The 19,832-nt window shown below is 35.9% G+C and overlaps 1 protein-coding gene across 6 annotated transcripts in view; it reads left to right on the top strand.

Moving 5' to 3' along the window:
- RABGAP1L (RAB GTPase activating protein 1 like) overlaps positions 1–19,832 on the top strand; it is a 770,330-nt gene that overhangs the window by 447,026 nt on the left and 303,472 nt on the right. For all 6 annotated transcript variants that reach the window (XM_047076973.1, XM_047076974.1, XM_047076971.1 and 3 more), the window contains one exon: positions 5,451–5,564. In XM_047076973.1, the coding sequence (XP_046932929.1) occupies positions 5,451–5,564 (114 nt within the window). The remainder of the gene's footprint in view (positions 1–5,450; positions 5,565–19,832) is intronic.

Raw genomic sequence — 19,832 nt, 5'->3', positions numbered from 1 at the left:
ATTTCCTACTGCAGTCCTGGCACTTCCTTCAGGATCAAGGTATCTATCATGAATATTGGCTGGTCTTAGAGATATGCACCCTCCTCTCCCCTCTCCTTCCCCTTCCTTTAGTTCTCATTGTTGCTTTTCTCCCTGAAGAGATTTCTTTCTAGTTGAAGCCAGAATATGGCTTATATTTTTGACCTTTGTGTCAGGCTTTGATCCTGAGACATTTGGTAGCATGTGTGTTCAATGCCCGGGAAACGGGTTGCTTAAGATATGATTGAGTTAATATTTCTTTCTTTGCTTCCATAGTATTCCACTTATGCTAAGACTCCCCCTACCCGCATATTCAAGGACTGAAGCCTGGCAGTGATCCATTCTTTTTGTGTTACTGTCTCTAGCCTACAATTTCAATAGCATGTTTAAAACCAGAGTGCACTTTCATATTTTCTCCTTTTATCTCTGCCTCTTTGGATTTTTGGCAAACATCAAGGCAAATAAGTCAGACCCACCACTGCAAACCCATCTGCTTTCGGGGACATGTAAGCCGACCAGTTTGTGATGTTTTACCATAGATCTAGCTCCAACATAGAACTGAAGGAGGATCCCTGTGAACTAAGAATAGAAGGCACGTTCTAAGGTCAAATATTTTTTAAGCTCTGAATCATTTATCTACCAACTGTGAGTAGGTGTGGTCTACATTGGCATTTTTAGTAACACTAGCAAATTGGCATGGTATTTATAAAGTTGAAGTAATTTTGTGGTCGATGAAAGGTGAAAATGCAGTTATACTTTGGATTTGACAATAGGGATTAATAAGAACAGATGCTTGTCGTAGTTGTAAAAATGTAGCAAATTAAGGTACAGTCAAGGTGTTCCTTTATCAGACATTACTTTTACACTTCATCTGGGGCTAAGGTCACACGTGAAAACAATCATCTGCAGCAAAATACCTTTCCAGTTGTTGACAGCCCAGAAATTGTTTTATAAAAAAATTATAGTCTATGGTCATCCAAACCTATCCTCCTAATACTTGTTGGCACTTGAATGCCGTATTCATTTTTTTCTCACAATAAACAAGTTAAGTGATGATTCTCTTGGAATAGGAATTGAAAGGATTGCACACATGTCAGGTATACCCATAGTACTAGAAGAGCAGCTAATATGAAACACTTGATGGAGACTGTAAATTGAATCCACTTAAAATGGTCCAAAGTTAATTGAGCTACTTATACATCCTAGAGATGATTTTAAATTGATCTTCCACCAGCCAGATGATACCCTCTGTTGGACCATGGATTTTATTTACCACGCTGGAGATGATATGTGTTTTGAAAATAAAAAGATAATTTAGCCTTCTGATGTAGCAGTTTGGAAATTAAAGAAAATCCTTTGTAGGTAAACTAAATAGAAATTTAGTTTCGGTGTGTTGGCAGTGTCAGGGCTGTGGGGTGGTGAGGAGGCAGTAAAACTCAACTTCTAGGACTTTCCTCTAAACCTCTCTCTGTTACTCCCTGTTACTGGTCTGAGTCAGTTTCTGTGTGTGGTCCAACTTGACTGCGGCTTAGACAGGATAGATGATCTCAAGGACTCTGCCTGCCAGTTACGTGGTTGGCGTCAATGGTCCAGAAGGAAGGCATGCAGAAGAGACAGTGGCGTTTGTCCTGTCCAGAACTGCAACGTAAGGCCTTCTCTGGTTCTCACAAGCTAAATTCTGAAGCCGTGGTGGAAATGGTAGCTACTCTGGCAAATTTAACTTCTACCACACCCTGTCCTTTCCATCCTCCTGAGTTGTGTACATCTCTATTGCATGGGCATATGCAAAGCTGCAGTCAGAATGTCTACCAGTTGATAAAACATTACTTTATGCAAACGATTGTTCACTTTTGCTCTTATTCATGGATTGATAGAAACAAGGATAATTTAGGACACGCGAGATACATGCTAGGAAATTCAGAATGGGGAGTGTATATATTTAAATGTCATCGTGCTGAAAGCTCTATTCATAATGTTCATGATATCCAAAGAAAAACAGTGGTTTATTATTTGAAGTGCACACATAAAAATGTATAAAATGTTATATTCACCAAAGTATTTAAACAGTTAAATGTGATTCTGAAGGAAAAAGAGGAAGAAATAATTAACAATTACTATTTTGATTTGTTTCTTTAATGAATACTGAGTTCATACCAGGCAGCATGCTAAGCACTTTGCGTGCATTATTTTATTCTAAATGAGGTAAATTTAGTATTATTGTCCCATTTTATAGATGAGGAAACTGAAGTTTCGTGAGATCGAATAACTTGTTAGGGATCCTATTCGTGTTAAGTGGAGCAGCCAGGAATAGGACCAGTGAGTTTATCTGGCTCCAAGCCACTAGCCCACCGAATTGGACTGAAGACCAGAACGGGAGACGCGTCTACGGGGAAATAAATTGTGGGTCAGGCTGTGAACCTGCGGGTATTGGTGAAGTAGCTGCCCATGAAGGAGTGACTTCTTCCCTCTTTCCTTTCTGAAGATGACTGTCAGGATTTAAGGAGATTCTGCTTATGGGAGCCATCCAAGAAGACGACCTCATTATCAGTTTTGGTTGTGCTATAAAATGTTTTTAGCCATATTAAAAAAAAAGGTTTTCGGGGCGCCTGGGTGGCGCAGTCGGTTAAGCGTCCGACTTCAGCCAGGTCACGATCTCGCGGTCCGTGAGTTCGAGCCCCGCGTCGGGCTCTGGGCTGATGGCTCAGAGCCTGAAGCCTGTTTCCGATTCTGTGTCTCTCTCTCTCTGCCCCTCCCCTGTTCATGCTCTGTCTCTCTCTGTCCCAAAAATAAATAAACGTTGAAAAAAAAATAAAAAAATAAAAGTTTTCGCATGAAACCTTTTAACTCTGGGTATTTCGATGGCGAAATATTTGGCCTCTTTTTTGTCCTTCTTATGAAATCTTCTTATGAAAATTGACAACTATAATTGAAATAAATCTAAACAAAATTAATATTGAAGAGAAAAATCATTTTTATCTTCATTTTTACTGTTACTGAGCTTTGATTGAAGTCTTTGTTGAAGAAGTGAGTGAATTTGGGAGATTAGGTGTGGATTCTGGAAATGTGTGCTGTTTTTACTCTCTACAGTATGGGTAATTGGGAGGAGGTTAGCTTGAGCTTTGAAAAGATAATTATTTTCTCTAGTACATAATTTCATTTGTATTAGTCTCTTTATAAGACTCTAATGTACCTTCTGACCTTCAGTTATATGAAAGGGATCAGTGAATAATATAGCAAAATATTTTATTTAGTTTATTAAGTGAAGTTCCAGAAATTATTCCCTTAGCCACCTGAGAGCAGTATGTTGGAAGAAAACTCTAGAAACTCACATTTGTAGAGAGCATTTGAAAGTAATCCTAGGAAGGGATGGTTCATAAGGAAAAGTTGATGATTTTTACTTTCATTTAATTTTTGCCCATTTATTTTTAGAAACAAATAAGGAAGATTCAAGTGTGCGTAGAAAAAATTACTCCATATTATGCATAGTTACTTTCTAGAAAATTTTGATCAATTTCCCTTTCTCTGAATCAGACTGTTGGTACCATTTAAACACAGTATGATGCCAAATGAGTAGGCAGTTTCTAGGGAATATAGTCCAATTATTTCTCTCCCTTAACATCTTGAAAAGTGTAAAAGACTTATCCTGTGAACCACTCAGCACATGTTTGCCCCTGAAATAGTTCAGCAATGGCAGTAGTAACATTTTCATTGGTCATCTTTTCAAATAGCTTATAAGGGGAAGCTATTACTGTGTGGAAAGAAAACCTTTCTATTAGGGAAAGCCTGGGCAGTGAAAACTTTTCTTCTACCTGGTACCAGATCCCCCACTCAGGGGATCTCCTATTTAGACACTGCCGTAACCAGCCATATCTCTTTGTACGTTACCTTTATGTGTGCTCCCACCTGCCCTCAAAATTTTCTGTCATTAGAAACTGCATTTATGTTGATAAGTATAAACTTTCTAGGTGTCCTGACACTTAAGGTATGGTAATTTTTTTTTAAGTTTCGTTTCTATTCAGCTGTAGCCTTACATTCCAATAAGCCTTCAGAGTTTCCTCTGGACTGATTTGCAGTGTCTTCGGTGTTTGCTAGCAAATTTGGAACATTTCAGTTTGTGTCCTTTCTCTACATGGTATGAGATCTAATTACCACTCAGTGTGAAATAGCAGCCGAAATGAAAAAAGGCAGCAAGAGAAGGCACTGGCTTAACTCACAGTTAATCAGCTATTTCCTTTCTTACATACTTCTCAGCTACAGAGAGAAAAGGGAGATAGCACTCATTAAAGTAATTCATGTATTAAACGTTTTTTTTCCTTTCTTGATTTTAACTAAAATAGGGGATTTGTTCAAATCTTCATGCAAGCAAGACATTAAAGAACACTTAATTTGCACTGGTGGCCATTGGTGCTTCTTAAATTGTGCAAAGTATTTTCATCATCAGGGTTGCCGGAAGTAGTTCCATCCTATTTTCTTGACATTAAACAGAGAAAACAACATTTCTAGGAATCAGATTCAATCAAATGAATGATTAATCACTTTTTATAAGGCTTAGAATTTTATTCTAATTATTAATTATTCTAATTAATCTGTAGTCATCTTAATATAGTAGTTTTGAGGGTTTTTGTTCTCTGGAGTGTGTGAGTTGATAATTAACCTATCAGGGAAAAGATTGATACCTTTACTTTTTAAAACTATTGTGGTCTGAGTTTTCACTTATCAGATGGTCAAAAATGTGAAAAGTTAGTAATATGTGGTATTGGGCAGGTATGGAAAAACATCTTCTCCACCAGTGTTTAGAGTATGTATTGTTACAACACCTCTGGAAGGAAAGTATCTTCATCAAAAATGGAAATGTGTACACCCTTTACCTATAGTTCCACCACTAGGAATCTATTGTTGAACATGTATGTATAAAAATGTTCTTAGTGGTATTATCTGTAATATAAATAGAAAAATGCAAAAAATCATTAATAGAATATTAAACCATCATATATTTTTATCCAGATGTACCTCATTCTTTTTAATAGCTGCTCTGAAAGACACTGAAATATACTTGCATGTACTGATAAGGAATATTCTGTAAGTTACCCCATTACATGAAAGGAGCAGATAGTTTTCTTCTATTTGTGCTTCAAAAAGCAAAGGATGGAGATGTGTGTATACAGCTTCCCTCCCTCACCTCCCCTCACATGAGCATATGTTCACACATCTATAGATAGATGGATGAAAGGATACAAAAGAAACTGTTGGTAGCATTTATAGCTGGTGAATGGGACTGTGGGTCTGGAATGGAAGGCAGGTATTTTCAGTGGGGGGAAGCATACTCTTCTTGTGCTATTTGACTATTTTCTTTTTACCATATGTATCTATTATTTTTCATTATTAAAAAGAAATTTTAAATTAATGACCAGGTCTATTTTTTTCTTTTTTAGGACTCAGCCCAGGAGAGTGTTATCACTCGAGATATTCATCGTACGTTTCCTGCACATGATTACTTTAAAGATACTGGAGGAGATGGCCAGGAATCACTTTACAAGATTTGCAAGGTAGGGCCCTCCACCTCATTTTTTTAAACTTATTCTACAGGACTATATCTTAGGAACCCATCTTACAGATTTTTTTTCTGTCTTCATTTTTTATTTGCTCTGTGCCATGTTGATGCTGGACAGCCAGAGCCCCTTGCCAAGAGAGTTCATGGCTTTACATGAGAAAGAATTCAAGAGCAAGTTTAGAGAAAGGGATGAAGATTTATTAAGTCTAGAAGTAAGAAAGGAGCTACTTCACAAAGTAGCAGTCTCTCATCCCAGATGAGGAAAAGGATCCTCTTTGCCTCGAATGAAGTGTTTTAAGTGGTTTAAAATTTTTTTCTTTTTAAATGTTTACTTATTTTTGAGAGAGAGAGATACAGAGTGTGAGCAGGGGAGAAGCAGAGAGAGAGGGAGACACAGAATCTGAGGCAGGCTCCAGACTCTGAGCTGTTAGCATAGAGCACGGAATGCATGAACCGTGAGATCATGACCTGAGCCGAAGTCGGATGCTTAACCGACTGAGCCACCAGGTGCCCTGGGTTTTAAGTTTTAAAATTAGCTAACCTTTATAGGAAGGGGCTTAGTCTTTAACTTTGGCTTTATCATTTGCATGGGTGCTTAGTTTTTTCCATTGTCTTAGGATTGTGAAATTACCTACAGGTAGCAATTTTAAGAGTGTCTGGCCTTTCTGGCTTTTACTGCCAGAGGGAATAGGGTCCTGTGGTTTTCTGAGTCAGATTTTGTGACCCTTTTTATGACCTGCTGGCTTTTAGGTTAAAGGTCAGCCTAAAACCAAAATGACTTTACTTAAGTCAGTTTGTCTCCTCAGTCTCCTTTCCTTCTTGCCTTAGTTTTCTCTGCTCAGTACTGAGTCCTGAAGGTGACTTTTTGGCTGCATGTCCCATGCCTGCTTGTCAGGGAGGGGGCGCACTGTGACCTCATTTTGCTGCTAAGGAGAAAGGAACTAAAGGTCCTCTCAGGCTACTGTAGTAAAGGCTCAGAGGAGTCCCGATGACTGCCCTTATGACAATTTAATGTGGCGGTTGTCTCAATTTTTGGACAATACATAAGGGTAAGAAACAATGTGGTTTTTTGATACTATCGAGGTCTCCGATATTACTAGTATACCCTGACTTATGCCACATAATACATCTTTGTGCAGTTTTTATGTCCCATTTTGAAACCTTTTCCTGAATTTTAGTAAATACGCTCTACTTGGATAGAAAAGATTCTGTTTCTGTTAATGGAGAATAGCTATCAGATTGGTAATTTTTCAAGGTTATGTCAGAAATGCAAAATGACTTTTTAAATCATTGCATATAGTTAACTCATATAGCGAATGCTAATTGAGGCCAAAAGCTAAAAACTGCAAAGTCCATTAAACAAAGTTTTGCCCTTTATCCTCAAATTTAAGATGCCTTACAAAATGTGGTGGGTAAACTCCACATTGTCCTCACCTACCATCCCAATAAAGGTTATTGCTGAATGGCGGACTACAAGAAAATCTTGTAGTAATATGGAGAAAAGGCAAGTACAAGGGCTAATTTATAAGTTAGGTAATCAGTTCTTGAATAATTAAATGTATCCTTATATTGAGTAGTAAAAATGGGCCAGTTGGACATTCAGAAGTATGTTCATATATCAGTGTCATTTTATATTTACTGATTTTTTTTTAAATGTTATTTATAAAAGCCCTTGCCTGCTTGTGCTAGCAAGTAGGACGGATGGCCTAATTCTGCAAATGGCACAGCTTTCATTAAAACCCTTCTTGCATGTTTGTAGTTTAGCCCTCTGCCCTCTCCTATCTTCCCTTCCCTTCCCTTCCCTTCCCTTCCCTTCCCTCCCCTTCCCCTTCCCCTTCCCCTTCCCCTTCCCCTTCCTTTCTCTTTCCCTTCCTTTCTCTTTACCTTCTCTTTCCCTTCTCTTTCTCTTTTCTCCAATGTAGCCATTTGGAGGATGATAAACACTGATCAGAAATCTTTTTTTATATGGTTATATCGTCAGAGCTAGAAATGCATAAATAACTTAAACTCTGAGAGTGTACTGACTTCTGGAAAATAATACATCATCTAGTTTTAAAAATGCCACAAACCATTGAACACCCCTACAGATGTATACTCATTATATGATTGTAAAAGGCAAAAGTAATTATTAAAAATTTTTCTACCAGTTTTGAAATTCAGCTAATTAGCTTCTGGCTTATGTAAGGATGATAACAAAATTTATATAGTTTTTAAGTTTATGTAGAAGGGTCTGACCTATGATATACAGGAGAACATTTTCCTCCTAGCATTCAGCATATTTTCAGGCAAACTTTTCCCTCAATTTTTCTCTGGTTGATACTAGATAATTTTTTCACATAACTAAAACAGATGGTTCTGTGTTCTTGCAGCCTCTGACTTAACAATTTTGCTCCATTGTAGTAAAAACAGTATTTCTTTCCCTCATTATATAATATTTACAGGAGAAATATCTGAACCACTACCAAACACAAAAATAAAAGTTAAATAGTTGGTATATTTAAGTAGTTGATATCTCTTGCTTGGATATGGCAGATAATAATCCAACCTTGAATTCATTAGAGAGTACTCATTAGTACATTCACACAGCTTGTGTGGCCATGTTAGATCATCAGTGTATATTTTGCAACATGATTAGACAGTTTTAAAGCCCTTGCTGAGTTAAGAGTATTAGAACAGGGGTGCCTGGGTGGTTCAGTCACCTAAGTGTCCGACTTCGGCTCGGGTCATGATGTCGCAGTTGGTGAGTTGGAGCCCCGCATCAGTTTCTGTGCTGACAGCTCAGAGCCTGGAGCCTGCTTCAGATTCTGTGTCTCCCTCTCTTTCTCTGCCCCTCCCCCACTTGCACTCTGCTTTCTCTCTCCCCAAACATAAAATGAACATTAAAAAAACTTAAGAAAAAAAGAGTATTAGAACACTGTAGCTCTAAGATACCTTATAAATGTTGAGCATTTTAAATTACATTTTGTAAAAATGTGGAAAACAAAAGAATCATATTAAAAGCATTTCAAAACTCAGGATAGTAAATAAAAGTTGCTAAGGCTTATGATGTTGTACTAAAATATATATTACCTAAACATTTTACAGTGCCCTTTGATAATGGGAGAGAGCAGAGATTAATATTTCAGAATATGTTGGAGAAACCAAAATTTGCTGGGGTCCTAATTGACACAGTTCCTTCTTCTCTTGATCTGTTATGTAGTGATTCAGCGCTCATGCAGGGAAACCTCAGGTGGTGGTGATAACTCACAAATTGTGCATACATTTTCCTTTGCTTTTTCTATCCAATTTGAGCCATAGTCTTTCATTTTATGACCTTCATCCCATATCCCCCAAAGTTGCTATATGTAAAAAGGCCATTGAGTGTGGTCTGCCTGTTATATCACTTTTATTCCTAGAATCATATCCAACATCATACCTCACACTCTCAGCAATACACCTTTGAGTTTCTGTCCTGGATACCTTGCACAACCTGAATAAACATTAATAATACCTTGATTTTAAAAGGCTTCTTCTTTACCAATTTTTTTTTCTTCCTTAATCTTTTTCTTGTCTTACTGCACTGGCCAGAATCTCCATTAATAGTACTAAAATGAAGCAATTATAGTGGACATTCTTGTCATGCTCCTTATTGTAATGATTTACCATTAAGAATGATGTATCTTATTTCACATCAGCAACACACTGTAGATCTTTTTTTTTAATACGGTGTCTTTCATGTGTTATAATAATTTCACATTTACAAAGTACTTTCACATATATGACTTCATTTATTTCTGACAACTTCTTATCAGTGGAGCCTATACTAGAAATATAATGTGCTGTGCTCTTAAATTGAGACAGAAATTATTAAGAGAATTTCAATTATAATAAGTGTGGAAATCAATTCTGGTTTCAAGGATATAGAAGTCTGACTTTGTAGTTAAAAAGTTTTCTGTGGCTCTGGTGAAATGAGAAATGATCTGAACTGTCAGATTAGAGGGAAGACTGTTAAAAATTTGCTGTCATGTTTTAATGGCCCTGTCAATTTCAGTTTTTTGCCTCTTAATATCTTTTTCAAAGTAGGAGGAAATTGAAATGGTTCAAAGATCCCTCTGTTGTCATAAATTTATGTGTGGAAGTTAAACTGAAAGTATAATAGAATTCATAGGATTCTGAAAATGAAAAGTTTAGGGTTCTCCTAACTCCCTCCATCCCTCCCTTCCTCCTTCCCTTTTCTTGTCTTTCCTATTAGTCAGGTCAATAACATATTTTAAAATAGTGTCCTTGAAAGGAGGGAAAAAATACTAGCACCCCAAGTATCTTTAGCACTTTTTTAATTTAAATATGTTATAAAGTCTATTTTGAGTTAGAAGACAGGTTGGCACAGTTAAAGGACTGAACATCAGGAAATCTGGTTCTTGATTCTTAAGCAGACCTAAGACTCTGGGAAAATCACTTTTTGGATTTCCTCCTCATTAAGACTGTGGGGTTTGATATGATTATTCCAATTCTAATTTGAAGTGATTATAAGTGTTTAAGTTTTTCCTTAAAATATAACAGATGAGTGCAGAATTTAACAATTCCCATGTCAGGAGTTATATATATATATATCCAGCCATCTCTCAATACCAGTGTTAGAAGTAAGTGTGATTTAACTTTACAGACTTCACCAGCTTTCTATTATTGTGTTTGGGTGTGTGCTTCATGCACACATGAAATGGAATAATTTAGTGATTTACTTTGAGATATACATCTCTTTAAAAACCTGAAACAAGTCAGTCATAGAAATCAGCTAAAATATTGTTCACAACAGTACAGATTGAAGAGACTCTTCGTGTGCAATTTAATTTGAGTATTATTGCCTTTTCTAATTTTCTGATTTGAGTAACTGCTTTCTGAAAAAGAGGCTACTGCTGTGAGTTGAATGGGATGGGCTGAATATATTACAGAGAGATCAATACCTTTCCTCATCTGGGTTAATAATTTGATTGTATAATGGTTTGTGAAAGGACAAAAATAGACTTAACTTTAAAATAAGCTTGTTTTATCAAATATTGTTCTCAAAACGAGATTGGATTTAATATAAGAACGGAAACATTTCAGGTGTTATTTTGATACCAATAATGAGGGACCTGCTGCATGACTTTGAAGAATGCAAGTGATCACGACTTTTGTAAAATTAGATGTAATCATATGTTATTTATAATGTTTAGTAGAGTTAAGGGGTATTAATGGTTATAAGGATGAATTATTTTTCACTGAGTTGGTAATATTTTCTTTATTTTTTTAAGTATATTTATTTTGAAAGAGAAAAGGAGAGAGTATGGAGAAGGAGTAGAGAGTGAGAGAGAGAATCCCAAGCAGGCTCCACACTGACATGGGGCTTGATCCCACGACCCTGAGATCATGACCTCAGCCAAGACCAAGTCTGATGCTTAGCCAACTGAGCCAACCAGGTGCCCCAATAGTGTTTTCAATATAAGTTTCTATCTGACTACCTATAATAGAACTCTCTTCCTTGGGATGCCTGGTTTGAATGACAGCATTTACTGAACCCATTATAGGCCACTTTTCTTTACAAAGCCCAATTTGCCTAACAGCATGTGGGACTCTTCCAGCCCACATCCTTGGAGTCTGATTGGCCCCAGAATAAGGTCTCATTGGTGTGGCAGATTGGTGTTCCTGGATCAAAATGCACCCAAAAGGATTTCTTTTAGAGCTCTGCCTTGGGGGAATCAGGCAGCCCTTAGAGAATCAAGTAGGCCTTTTCTATTCCCTTTGCATCTCCTCTCTTCCTTGAGTTTCTGGCATGCTTCTTTGAATCATAACAACCTTCTAAGGTAGATCCAAATAGGGTGCTGCTTAGGAACCTTTGAGTCCCTAGGGTCAACTCTGCTTTGCCAGCACATCCTAATGAGCAATGAATTAAGTGGTTTCAGAACACCTTGAGGATGGCAGAGTATTCTCATACGAATTAGTTTCCTTAAGGAAAAATTAATTCTTTCAGGTCATACAGGAAGTCTTGGAGAACCTTCCTAAAAATTAGATGATGAAAATAAGATAAAAACAGGGAGGCAAACCATAAGAGACAAGCAAAATACAGAGAACAAACTAAGGGTTGCTGGAGGGGAGGTGGATGGAGGGATGGGCTAAATGGGTGATGCGTGCCAAGGAGGGCACTTGTTGGGATGAGAATTGGGTGTTATATGTAAGTGATGAATTACTAAATTCTCCTGAAACCATTATTATACTATATGTTAACTAACTTGGATTTAAATAAAATTTTAAAATAAATAAACAAACAAATAAATAAAAGCTAGCTAGCTAGATAAATGAATAAATGGATGAGATAAGTAAATAAAAGCTTACAGTGTTGGGGTGACTGGATGGCTCAGTCAGTTAAGCGTCAGACTTCGGCTCAGGTCATGATCTCACTGTTCCCGAGTTCGATCCCTGTGTCAGGCTCTGTGCTGACAGCTCAGAGTCTGGAGCCTGTTTAAGATTCTGTGTCTCCCTCTCTCTCTCTGCTCCTCCCCCACTGTGCTCTGTCTCTGTCTCTCTCTCAAAAATAAATACAAATTTAAAAAAATTTTTAAAAGTGTCGGCATGAAAAGGTGCTCAACATCACTCATCATCAGGGAAATGCAAATCAAAACCACAAAGAGATAATCACCTCAGACTTGTCAGAATGGCTAAAATGAACAACGCAAGAAACAACAGGTGTTGGCGAGGATGTGGAGAAAGGGGAACGAACCCTCTTGCACTGTTGGTGGAAATCCAGACTGGTGCAGCTGCTCATGACTCATGTGTATGAGTCCTTTTTTTTTTTTTTTTAATGTTTATTTATTTTTGAGAGAGAGAAAGAGCACAAGCAGGGGAGGGACAGAGAGAGGGAGACACAGAATCCAAAGCAGCTCCAGGCTCTGAGCTGTCAGCACAGAGCCCAGTGCAGGGCTTCAACCCACGAGCCCTGAGATCATGACCTGAGCCGAAGTCGGGCGCTTCACCGACTGAGCCACCCAGGCGCCCTGCGTATGAGTCCCTTTTATATATATATATCTTCTCTCCGGCTTGCTTTTTTACTCTATTATCTCTTGATGAACAGATGCTATTAATTTTTAAGGCCCAATTTATTAATTTTTCTTTTATGGTCAGTATATTTGTGTCTTGTTTAAGAAATATTTGCCTAACTCAAAGTCATGAAAATATTTTGTGATGTAATTTAGAAATTTTATTATTTTTCTTTTTACACTAAAGATTATTATCTATGATTGATTTTGATAAAATTTATTAATTTGTGATAAAATTTATCAGTTTTCTTAGTTTTTTCAAAGTGCAAGCTTTGGCTTTGTTGATTTTATCTATTATATGTTTGCTTTCTATTTCACTGATATCTGCTTGTATTTTTATTCCATTTTAAGTTTAATTTGCTGTGTTTTCTAACATGCATAAATCAGTAATTTTTTTAGCTTTTCTTTTGTTCTAATAGGTACAGAAAAGGCTACACATTGCTCTTAGATACTGCTTTAGATGCATTTTTGTGAAGTTTGTTTTTCTGCATTAAAGCTCTAATTTTATAATCAACTTAATTAAGGTTTAATTTACATACAATAAGCTATATCTGTTTCATGCATATAGTTTGATAAATGTTGACAAATGTATACACCTATGTAGCCATAATCAAAATACACCACAATCAAGATACCAAACCTACATCAATCTACAAAGCTTCTGCACAATAAAGGAAACCATCAACAAAATGAAAAGGCAACCTACTGAATGGAAGAAAATATTTGGAAATTATGTATCCCATAAGGGGTTAATATCCAAAATATATAAAGTACTCCTACAACTCAACACCAGGAAAACCAAATGATTCATTTAAAAAATGGACAGAGGATTTGAATAGACCTTTTTTCAAAGAAGAAATACAGATGGCCAACAGGTACATGAAAAGATGCTCATCATCACTAATGCAAATCAAAGCTACAATGAGATATCACCTCATACCCATTAAAATGACTAGTATCAAAAAGAAAGAAAGAACAAGTATTGGTAAGAATGTGGAGAAAGGGAACCCTTGTGTGTGGTTAGTGGGAATGTAAATTGGTGCAGCCACTATGGGAAACAGTACAGCAGTTCCTCAAAAATTTAAAAATAGAGCTACCTTATCCAGCAATTCCATTTCTAGGCATTTATTTGAAGACAACAAACAAACAAAACTAACTGAAAAAGATATATGCATTCTTTTTGTTTATTTTCAGCATTATTTATAATAGCTAAGATATGAAAACAACCTTAGTGTCCATATACGGATGAGTGGATAAAGAAAATGTGGTATATATATACAATGGAATATTATCAGACCATCAAAAACAATGAAATCTTGCCATTTGCAACAAGGTGGATGGCCCTTGAGGGCATCATGCTAAGTGAAATAAGTTAGAGAAAGACAAATACCATATGATCTCACTTACATATGGAATCTAAAAATAAATGAAAAATAAAACAAGCTCATAGATACAGAGAACATATTGATGGTTGTCAAAGGTGGGAGGTGGGCTAAATGTGTGAAGGAAGTCAAAAGGTACAAAGTTCCAGTTATAAATAAATCATGGGGGTATAGTATATGTAGTATACAGTAATGTGACTATAATTAATAGTACTGTATTGCATATTTGAAAGTTATTAAGAAAATAGATCTTAAAAGTTCTTATCACAAGAAAAAATTGTAATTGTAGTAAAATAGGCTTATTGTGGTGATCATTTTGTAGTATATACATATATCAAATCATTATGGTGTATACCTGATAATAAGATAACATATTATTATATTTTGTATGTTATATGTTAATTATACTTCAATAAAAATAAACAAAATGCTTCCACTTCCAAAAAAAGAAATGACAGTTGTTCTAAAGGGGAATTACTGGCAGGCAGGTAAAAAAGATTAGAAAATGCTTTTCATGTACTTTTGATTTGGTTTTTTGATACCTCAATGCAAGAGAACCAAAAGATCCCTGGATTTCTTTATCATTTTATCATTATGTACATCAAATAGATTATCTTTCCATTTAAGTCCTGTTGAAAAAGGATATCAACTGTATTGGCCCCCAAATTCCTCATGCCCCTTCATAGTAAATCCTATCTATGCCTGACCTCAGGTAACCATTTATCTTCTTTCTGCCATTATAGTTTCCATTTTTCTATAATTTTATAAATAGATCATACAGTATATACTTCTGGCTTCTTTCATGCAGCATAATGCCTCTGAGATTGATCCATGTGGTTGAGTGTTTTGGTAGTCCATTCTTTTGTATTCCTGGGTAGTATTCTATTACAACCCCACCAATTTTGATGTCATATTTTATTACTATTATATATATGGTGATATCCTTGACCCATTGTATTTGGTGACTTTTAGGTTATTTTTTGTTATTGATCTATCTTAATTTTACTATGGTCAAAGAACATGCTCTGTGTGTTTTAACACTTCTGAAATTTTTTGAGACTTGCTTTCTGATTCTAAATATGTAATCATGCTTTTCCAATCTTTTTATAACTTCTTTCTTCTCCTGTTTTGTCAGTTACTGATAAAATTGTGCTAACATTCCCAACTATAAATCTGAGCTTGTCTGTTATTCCTTTAATTTTGTCAAGTTATGCTTTATGTATTTTTATGTTATTATTTATGTTATTAAGTGCATACAAATTTAGTGTTAATGTGTCTTCGTATTGAATAACCTTATCATCATTGTAAAATGTCTTTCTTATTGCTAGTATGTACTTTGATAGAAATCTGACCAAATTAGCTTCATTTTCCATTGTATAACTTTCAATATCCTCTTACTTTCAATTGAGTTCTTATATTTAAGAAGTCTCTCCTTTAAGCATCTTATAATTGAACTTTGTTATTTTCACTAGCTCTCCAATTATTTTTTAATTGGGGTATTGAGTATATTTACATTTAATGAACTTATGTATTTAATTTTAAACTTACTATATCACTGTTTTCTATTATGTTTCATCTGTTTTTTCTCTTTTTTTCCCCTCATTTTCTACTTTAAACTCTGTAACTATTACATAGTTTGCATACTTTTAATGGTTACCCTAGGGATCACAACAGGCATTCTTGATGTATTAGAATACACCTAAGTGAGTACTTGGATCACTTCTGTATAATGCAAGAACCTTACATCTCTTTAACTTCATATATTTTTGGTTCATTGTCCTATTATTATCATGTATTTAATCCTGTACATGCATCAATACCCACCTATGCCCACACACAGGGTATTATTTTTTTGTATTTTAAACTATCCATATTCATTTAGACTTACCTGTTTATCCATTCTTATGCTCTTCATTTCCTCCTTCATTGCCTGCTTCCATCTGGGATTGTTTTCCTTCTTCAAGTTTTTTTTGTCCTTTTAATTTTCATTCTTTTTTTTTTTAAGCATAATAATGATTTCAGGAATAGAATTTAGTGATTCATCACTTACATATAACACCCAGTGCTCATCCCAGCAAGTGCCCTCCTTAATGCCCATTGCCCATTTAGCCCATCACCCCACCCAGCACCCTGCCAGCAACCCTCAGTTTGTTCTCTGTATTGAAGAGTCTCTTATGGTTTATCTCCCCCTCTTATTTTTCTTCCCTTCCCCATGTTCATCTGTTTTGTATCTTAAATTCCACATATGAGTGAAATCATATGATATTTATCTTTCTCTGAGTTATTTCACTTAGCATAACACACTCTGGTTCCATCCACGTTATTGCAAATGGCAAGATTTCATTCTTTTTGAGCACTGAGTAATATTCCATTGTGTGTGTATGTATGTATGTATGTATGTATGTATGTATGTATGTGTAGACACATACACACATAGCACATCTTCTTTATACATTTATCAGTTGATGGGCATTTGGGCTCTTTTCCATACTTTAGCTATTGTTGATAGTACTGCTATAAACATTGGAGTACATGTGCCCCTTCAAAACAGCACACCTGCATCCTTTGGATAAATACCTCATAGTGCAATTGCTGGGTTGTAGGGTAGCTCTATTTTTAATTTTTTGAGAAACCTCCATACTGGTTTCCAGAGTGGCTGCACCAGTTTACATTCCCACCAGCAGTGGAAAAGAGATCCTCTTTCTCTGCATCCTTGCCAACATCTGTTGTTGCCTGAGGTGTTAAGTTGAGCCATTCTGGCAGATGTGAGGTAGTGTATCATTGTAGTTTTGATTTGTATTTCCCTGATAATGAGTGATGTGTGGAGCATCTTTTGATGTGTCTCTTAGCCACCTGGATGTCTTCTTTGGAAAAGTGTTTACTCATGTCTTTTGCCCATTTGTTCAATGGATTGTTTGTGTTTTGGGTGTTGAGTTTCAGAAGTTCTTTATAGATTTTGGATACTAACCCTTTGTCTGATATGTCATTTGCAGATATCTTCTCCCATTCCTTCAGTTGCCTTTTAGTTTTGTTGATTGTTTCCTTTGCTGTGCAGAAGCTTTTTATTTTGATGAGGTCCTCATTAGTTCATTTTTGCTTTTGTTTCCCTTCCCTCCGGAGACATGTTGAGTAAGAAGTTGCTGCGGCCAAGATCAAAGAGGTTTCTGCCTGCTTTCTCCTCGAGGATTTTGATGGCTTCCTGTCTTACATTTAGGTCTTTCATCCATTTTGAGTTTATTTTGTGTATGGTGTGAGAAATGGTCCAGGTTCATTCTTCTGCATGTCGCTGTCCAGTTTCCCCAGCACCACTTGCTGAAGAGACTGTCTTTATTCCATTGGATATTCTTTCCTGCTTTGTCAAAGATTAGTTGGCCATGTGTTTGTGGGTCCATTTCTGGGTTGTCTATTCTGTTCCATTGATCTGAGTGTCTGCTCTTATGCCAGTACCATAGTGTCTTGATGATTAGAATTTTGTAATACAGATTGAAGTCCAGGATTGTGATGCCTCCAGGTTTGGTTTTCTTTTTCAAGATTGTTTTGGCTATTCAGGGTCTTTTCTGGTTCCGTACAAATTTTAGAATTGTTTGTTCTAGCTCTGTGAAGAATGCTGGTGTCATTTTGATAGGGATTACACTGAATATGTAGATTGCTTTGGATAGTATTGACATTTTAACCATATTTGTTCTTCCAATCCATGAGCATGGATTGAGGAAGTTTTTTATATTTCTTTAGTAAAAATCTGCTAGTGAAACTTACTGCATTTCTTTTATTTGTGTGAGGGTCTTATTTTGTCTTTATTTTGGAAAGATTGTCATTTGATATGGAGTTCTAGGTTGAGATGGGGTTTTGCCTACCATTTTAAAGGTGTTATTCTATTGTCTGTAGGCCTTCATCATTTCTGTTGAAAGATGGCTATGAATCATATGTTTGTTTTCTTTTTTAATATAATACATCTTTTCTCTCTGCTCTAAAATTTTTTGGTTTATCTTTGGTTTTTCAACAATTTTTTGTTTTTTTTTTTTTAATAATGTGCCCTAGTTGTGATTTTCTTTATATTCGTACTGCTTGGAGTTCATTATTGAATATGTGGCTTGACTTCATTATTGAATATGTGGCTTGACTTAGTCTGTCACTTTTAGGAAATGCTCAGCCAGTATCTCTCTAAATTCTATTTGGCCTTGCTCCTTTATTCTGGACTTCCAAGTATTCATATTTTACTGTGTCACTTATGTCTTCATTTTATGTTTCCATCTGCCCTTTGTGTCTTCATCTGGATATTTTTTACTAATCCTCTCTCTACTCTATTGCAGTCTTAATTTTGGTTATTTTATTTTTCAGTTCTGGAATTTTTATTTGATTCTTTTTAAAAATAGATTCCATTCTCCTTTGTGAGTTTTTTTTCCTATTTTCTTGTACAGATTAATCATAGGTATTTTTTTTAATGTTTGTTTACTTTTGAGAGAGATTGAGACAGAGCATGAGTAGGGGAAGGGCAGAGAGAGAGAGGGAGACATAGAATCTGAAATAGGCTCCCGGCTCTGAGCTGTCAGCACAGTCTGACATGGGGCTCAAACTCAGCAATGGTGAGATCATGACGTAGGCCGAAGTCAGATGCTTAACCGACTGAGCCACCCACGTACCCCAAATCATAGGTATTTTAAAGTCCAAGTCTGATAAAGTCTAATATCTGATCACCTGTTCATATATTACTATTATCTCTTGATTTTTATTTTCTCATATTTTCTTTCATGCTTGGTTATTTTTAATAGAAATCTGGATTTTGTATGTGAAAAATTATATAAGGCTTTGAATGATTTTACTCCAAAGAAGATTTAGTATTTTTCTGGTAGGAAGATAGAGTATAATGCATCCATTTGACCCAGTGTGTACTATCTTTTGCTTCATGGGTGAGACCTTCCAGCATTTCAGCTAAAAGCCTGAGGTATTTATTAGAAATCTTCCTCCTTGGTGGGCTCCACATCTTACTTTCTGTGTCCTTGACACTATGAGACCACTGAAATCTCTGCTTAGTTGTTTTTAATATTGTTGCAGACCGCTTTTTCCAAAAATTTCCCCTTCTATGAAATATTATTTTGCTCCTGTGAGGAGATATGAGAGATCACATTTTCATAATGTTCCCCTAAACTTTTCGTTAGATAAGTGTTCGTTAATAGTTTCAGATTTTCTGTGGGAGAGGGGAAATAGTCACTGATCCTCTTGTTTACAGTGGAATAAAGACGGTACTAGATTTGCATACTGATAAATCTTAATCTCTGAGGGTAAGAGTTTCATTTAGTTTCCCTGCCCTTAAATCACTCATTTTCCATTTTTTATTTTAGGCAAATTGTCTACTTCTTCTTCATTGCCAAGGACAGTTATGTTTATAGCCATTTAGAACAGCAAATGCATGCTCATACATATACATACACATATAAAAGAAATTTTAGCAACTTAAAGTTGGAAAGCTTCACAGTGTGTGTTTGTGTGTATATAGGGGTTAACTTCATGCTTAGCTTTTGCTTATAGTATTTCAAAAACATTTTTTTATTAGTATCATTAAATCATACATGAGGGACTATTTTTGGGCGGGGTCTTTTTTTTGTTCCTGTTATTATACATATTAATAGGACAGACTTTTTATGGGTCAGAGCTCAACTGGGAAGATATGATGTTATTTTAAATATGGATTTTTCTTTTGAAACTGTAACAATAAAAGGTTAGGTTTGTGAAGCTGGAGTCCTGGAAGGAGAATGAATGATTTGTAATGCTCTTGAAAGTGTCTGAAAAGTTTTTAAAAATTTCTTTATGTGCTTGGTCCCATAAGAGCTTTTC

This window comes from Lynx rufus, unplaced genomic scaffold (assembly GCF_022079265.1).
Source record: "Lynx rufus isolate CCGP_SWC_20201006 ecotype Redwood Valley unplaced genomic scaffold, mLynRuf1.p SCAF_15, whole genome shotgun sequence".
NCBI classification, from domain to species: Eukaryota; Metazoa; Chordata; class Mammalia; order Carnivora; family Felidae; genus Lynx; species Lynx rufus.
Note: the sequence above shows the minus strand (reverse complement) of the source record. Positions and strands in the feature narration are given on the sequence as shown.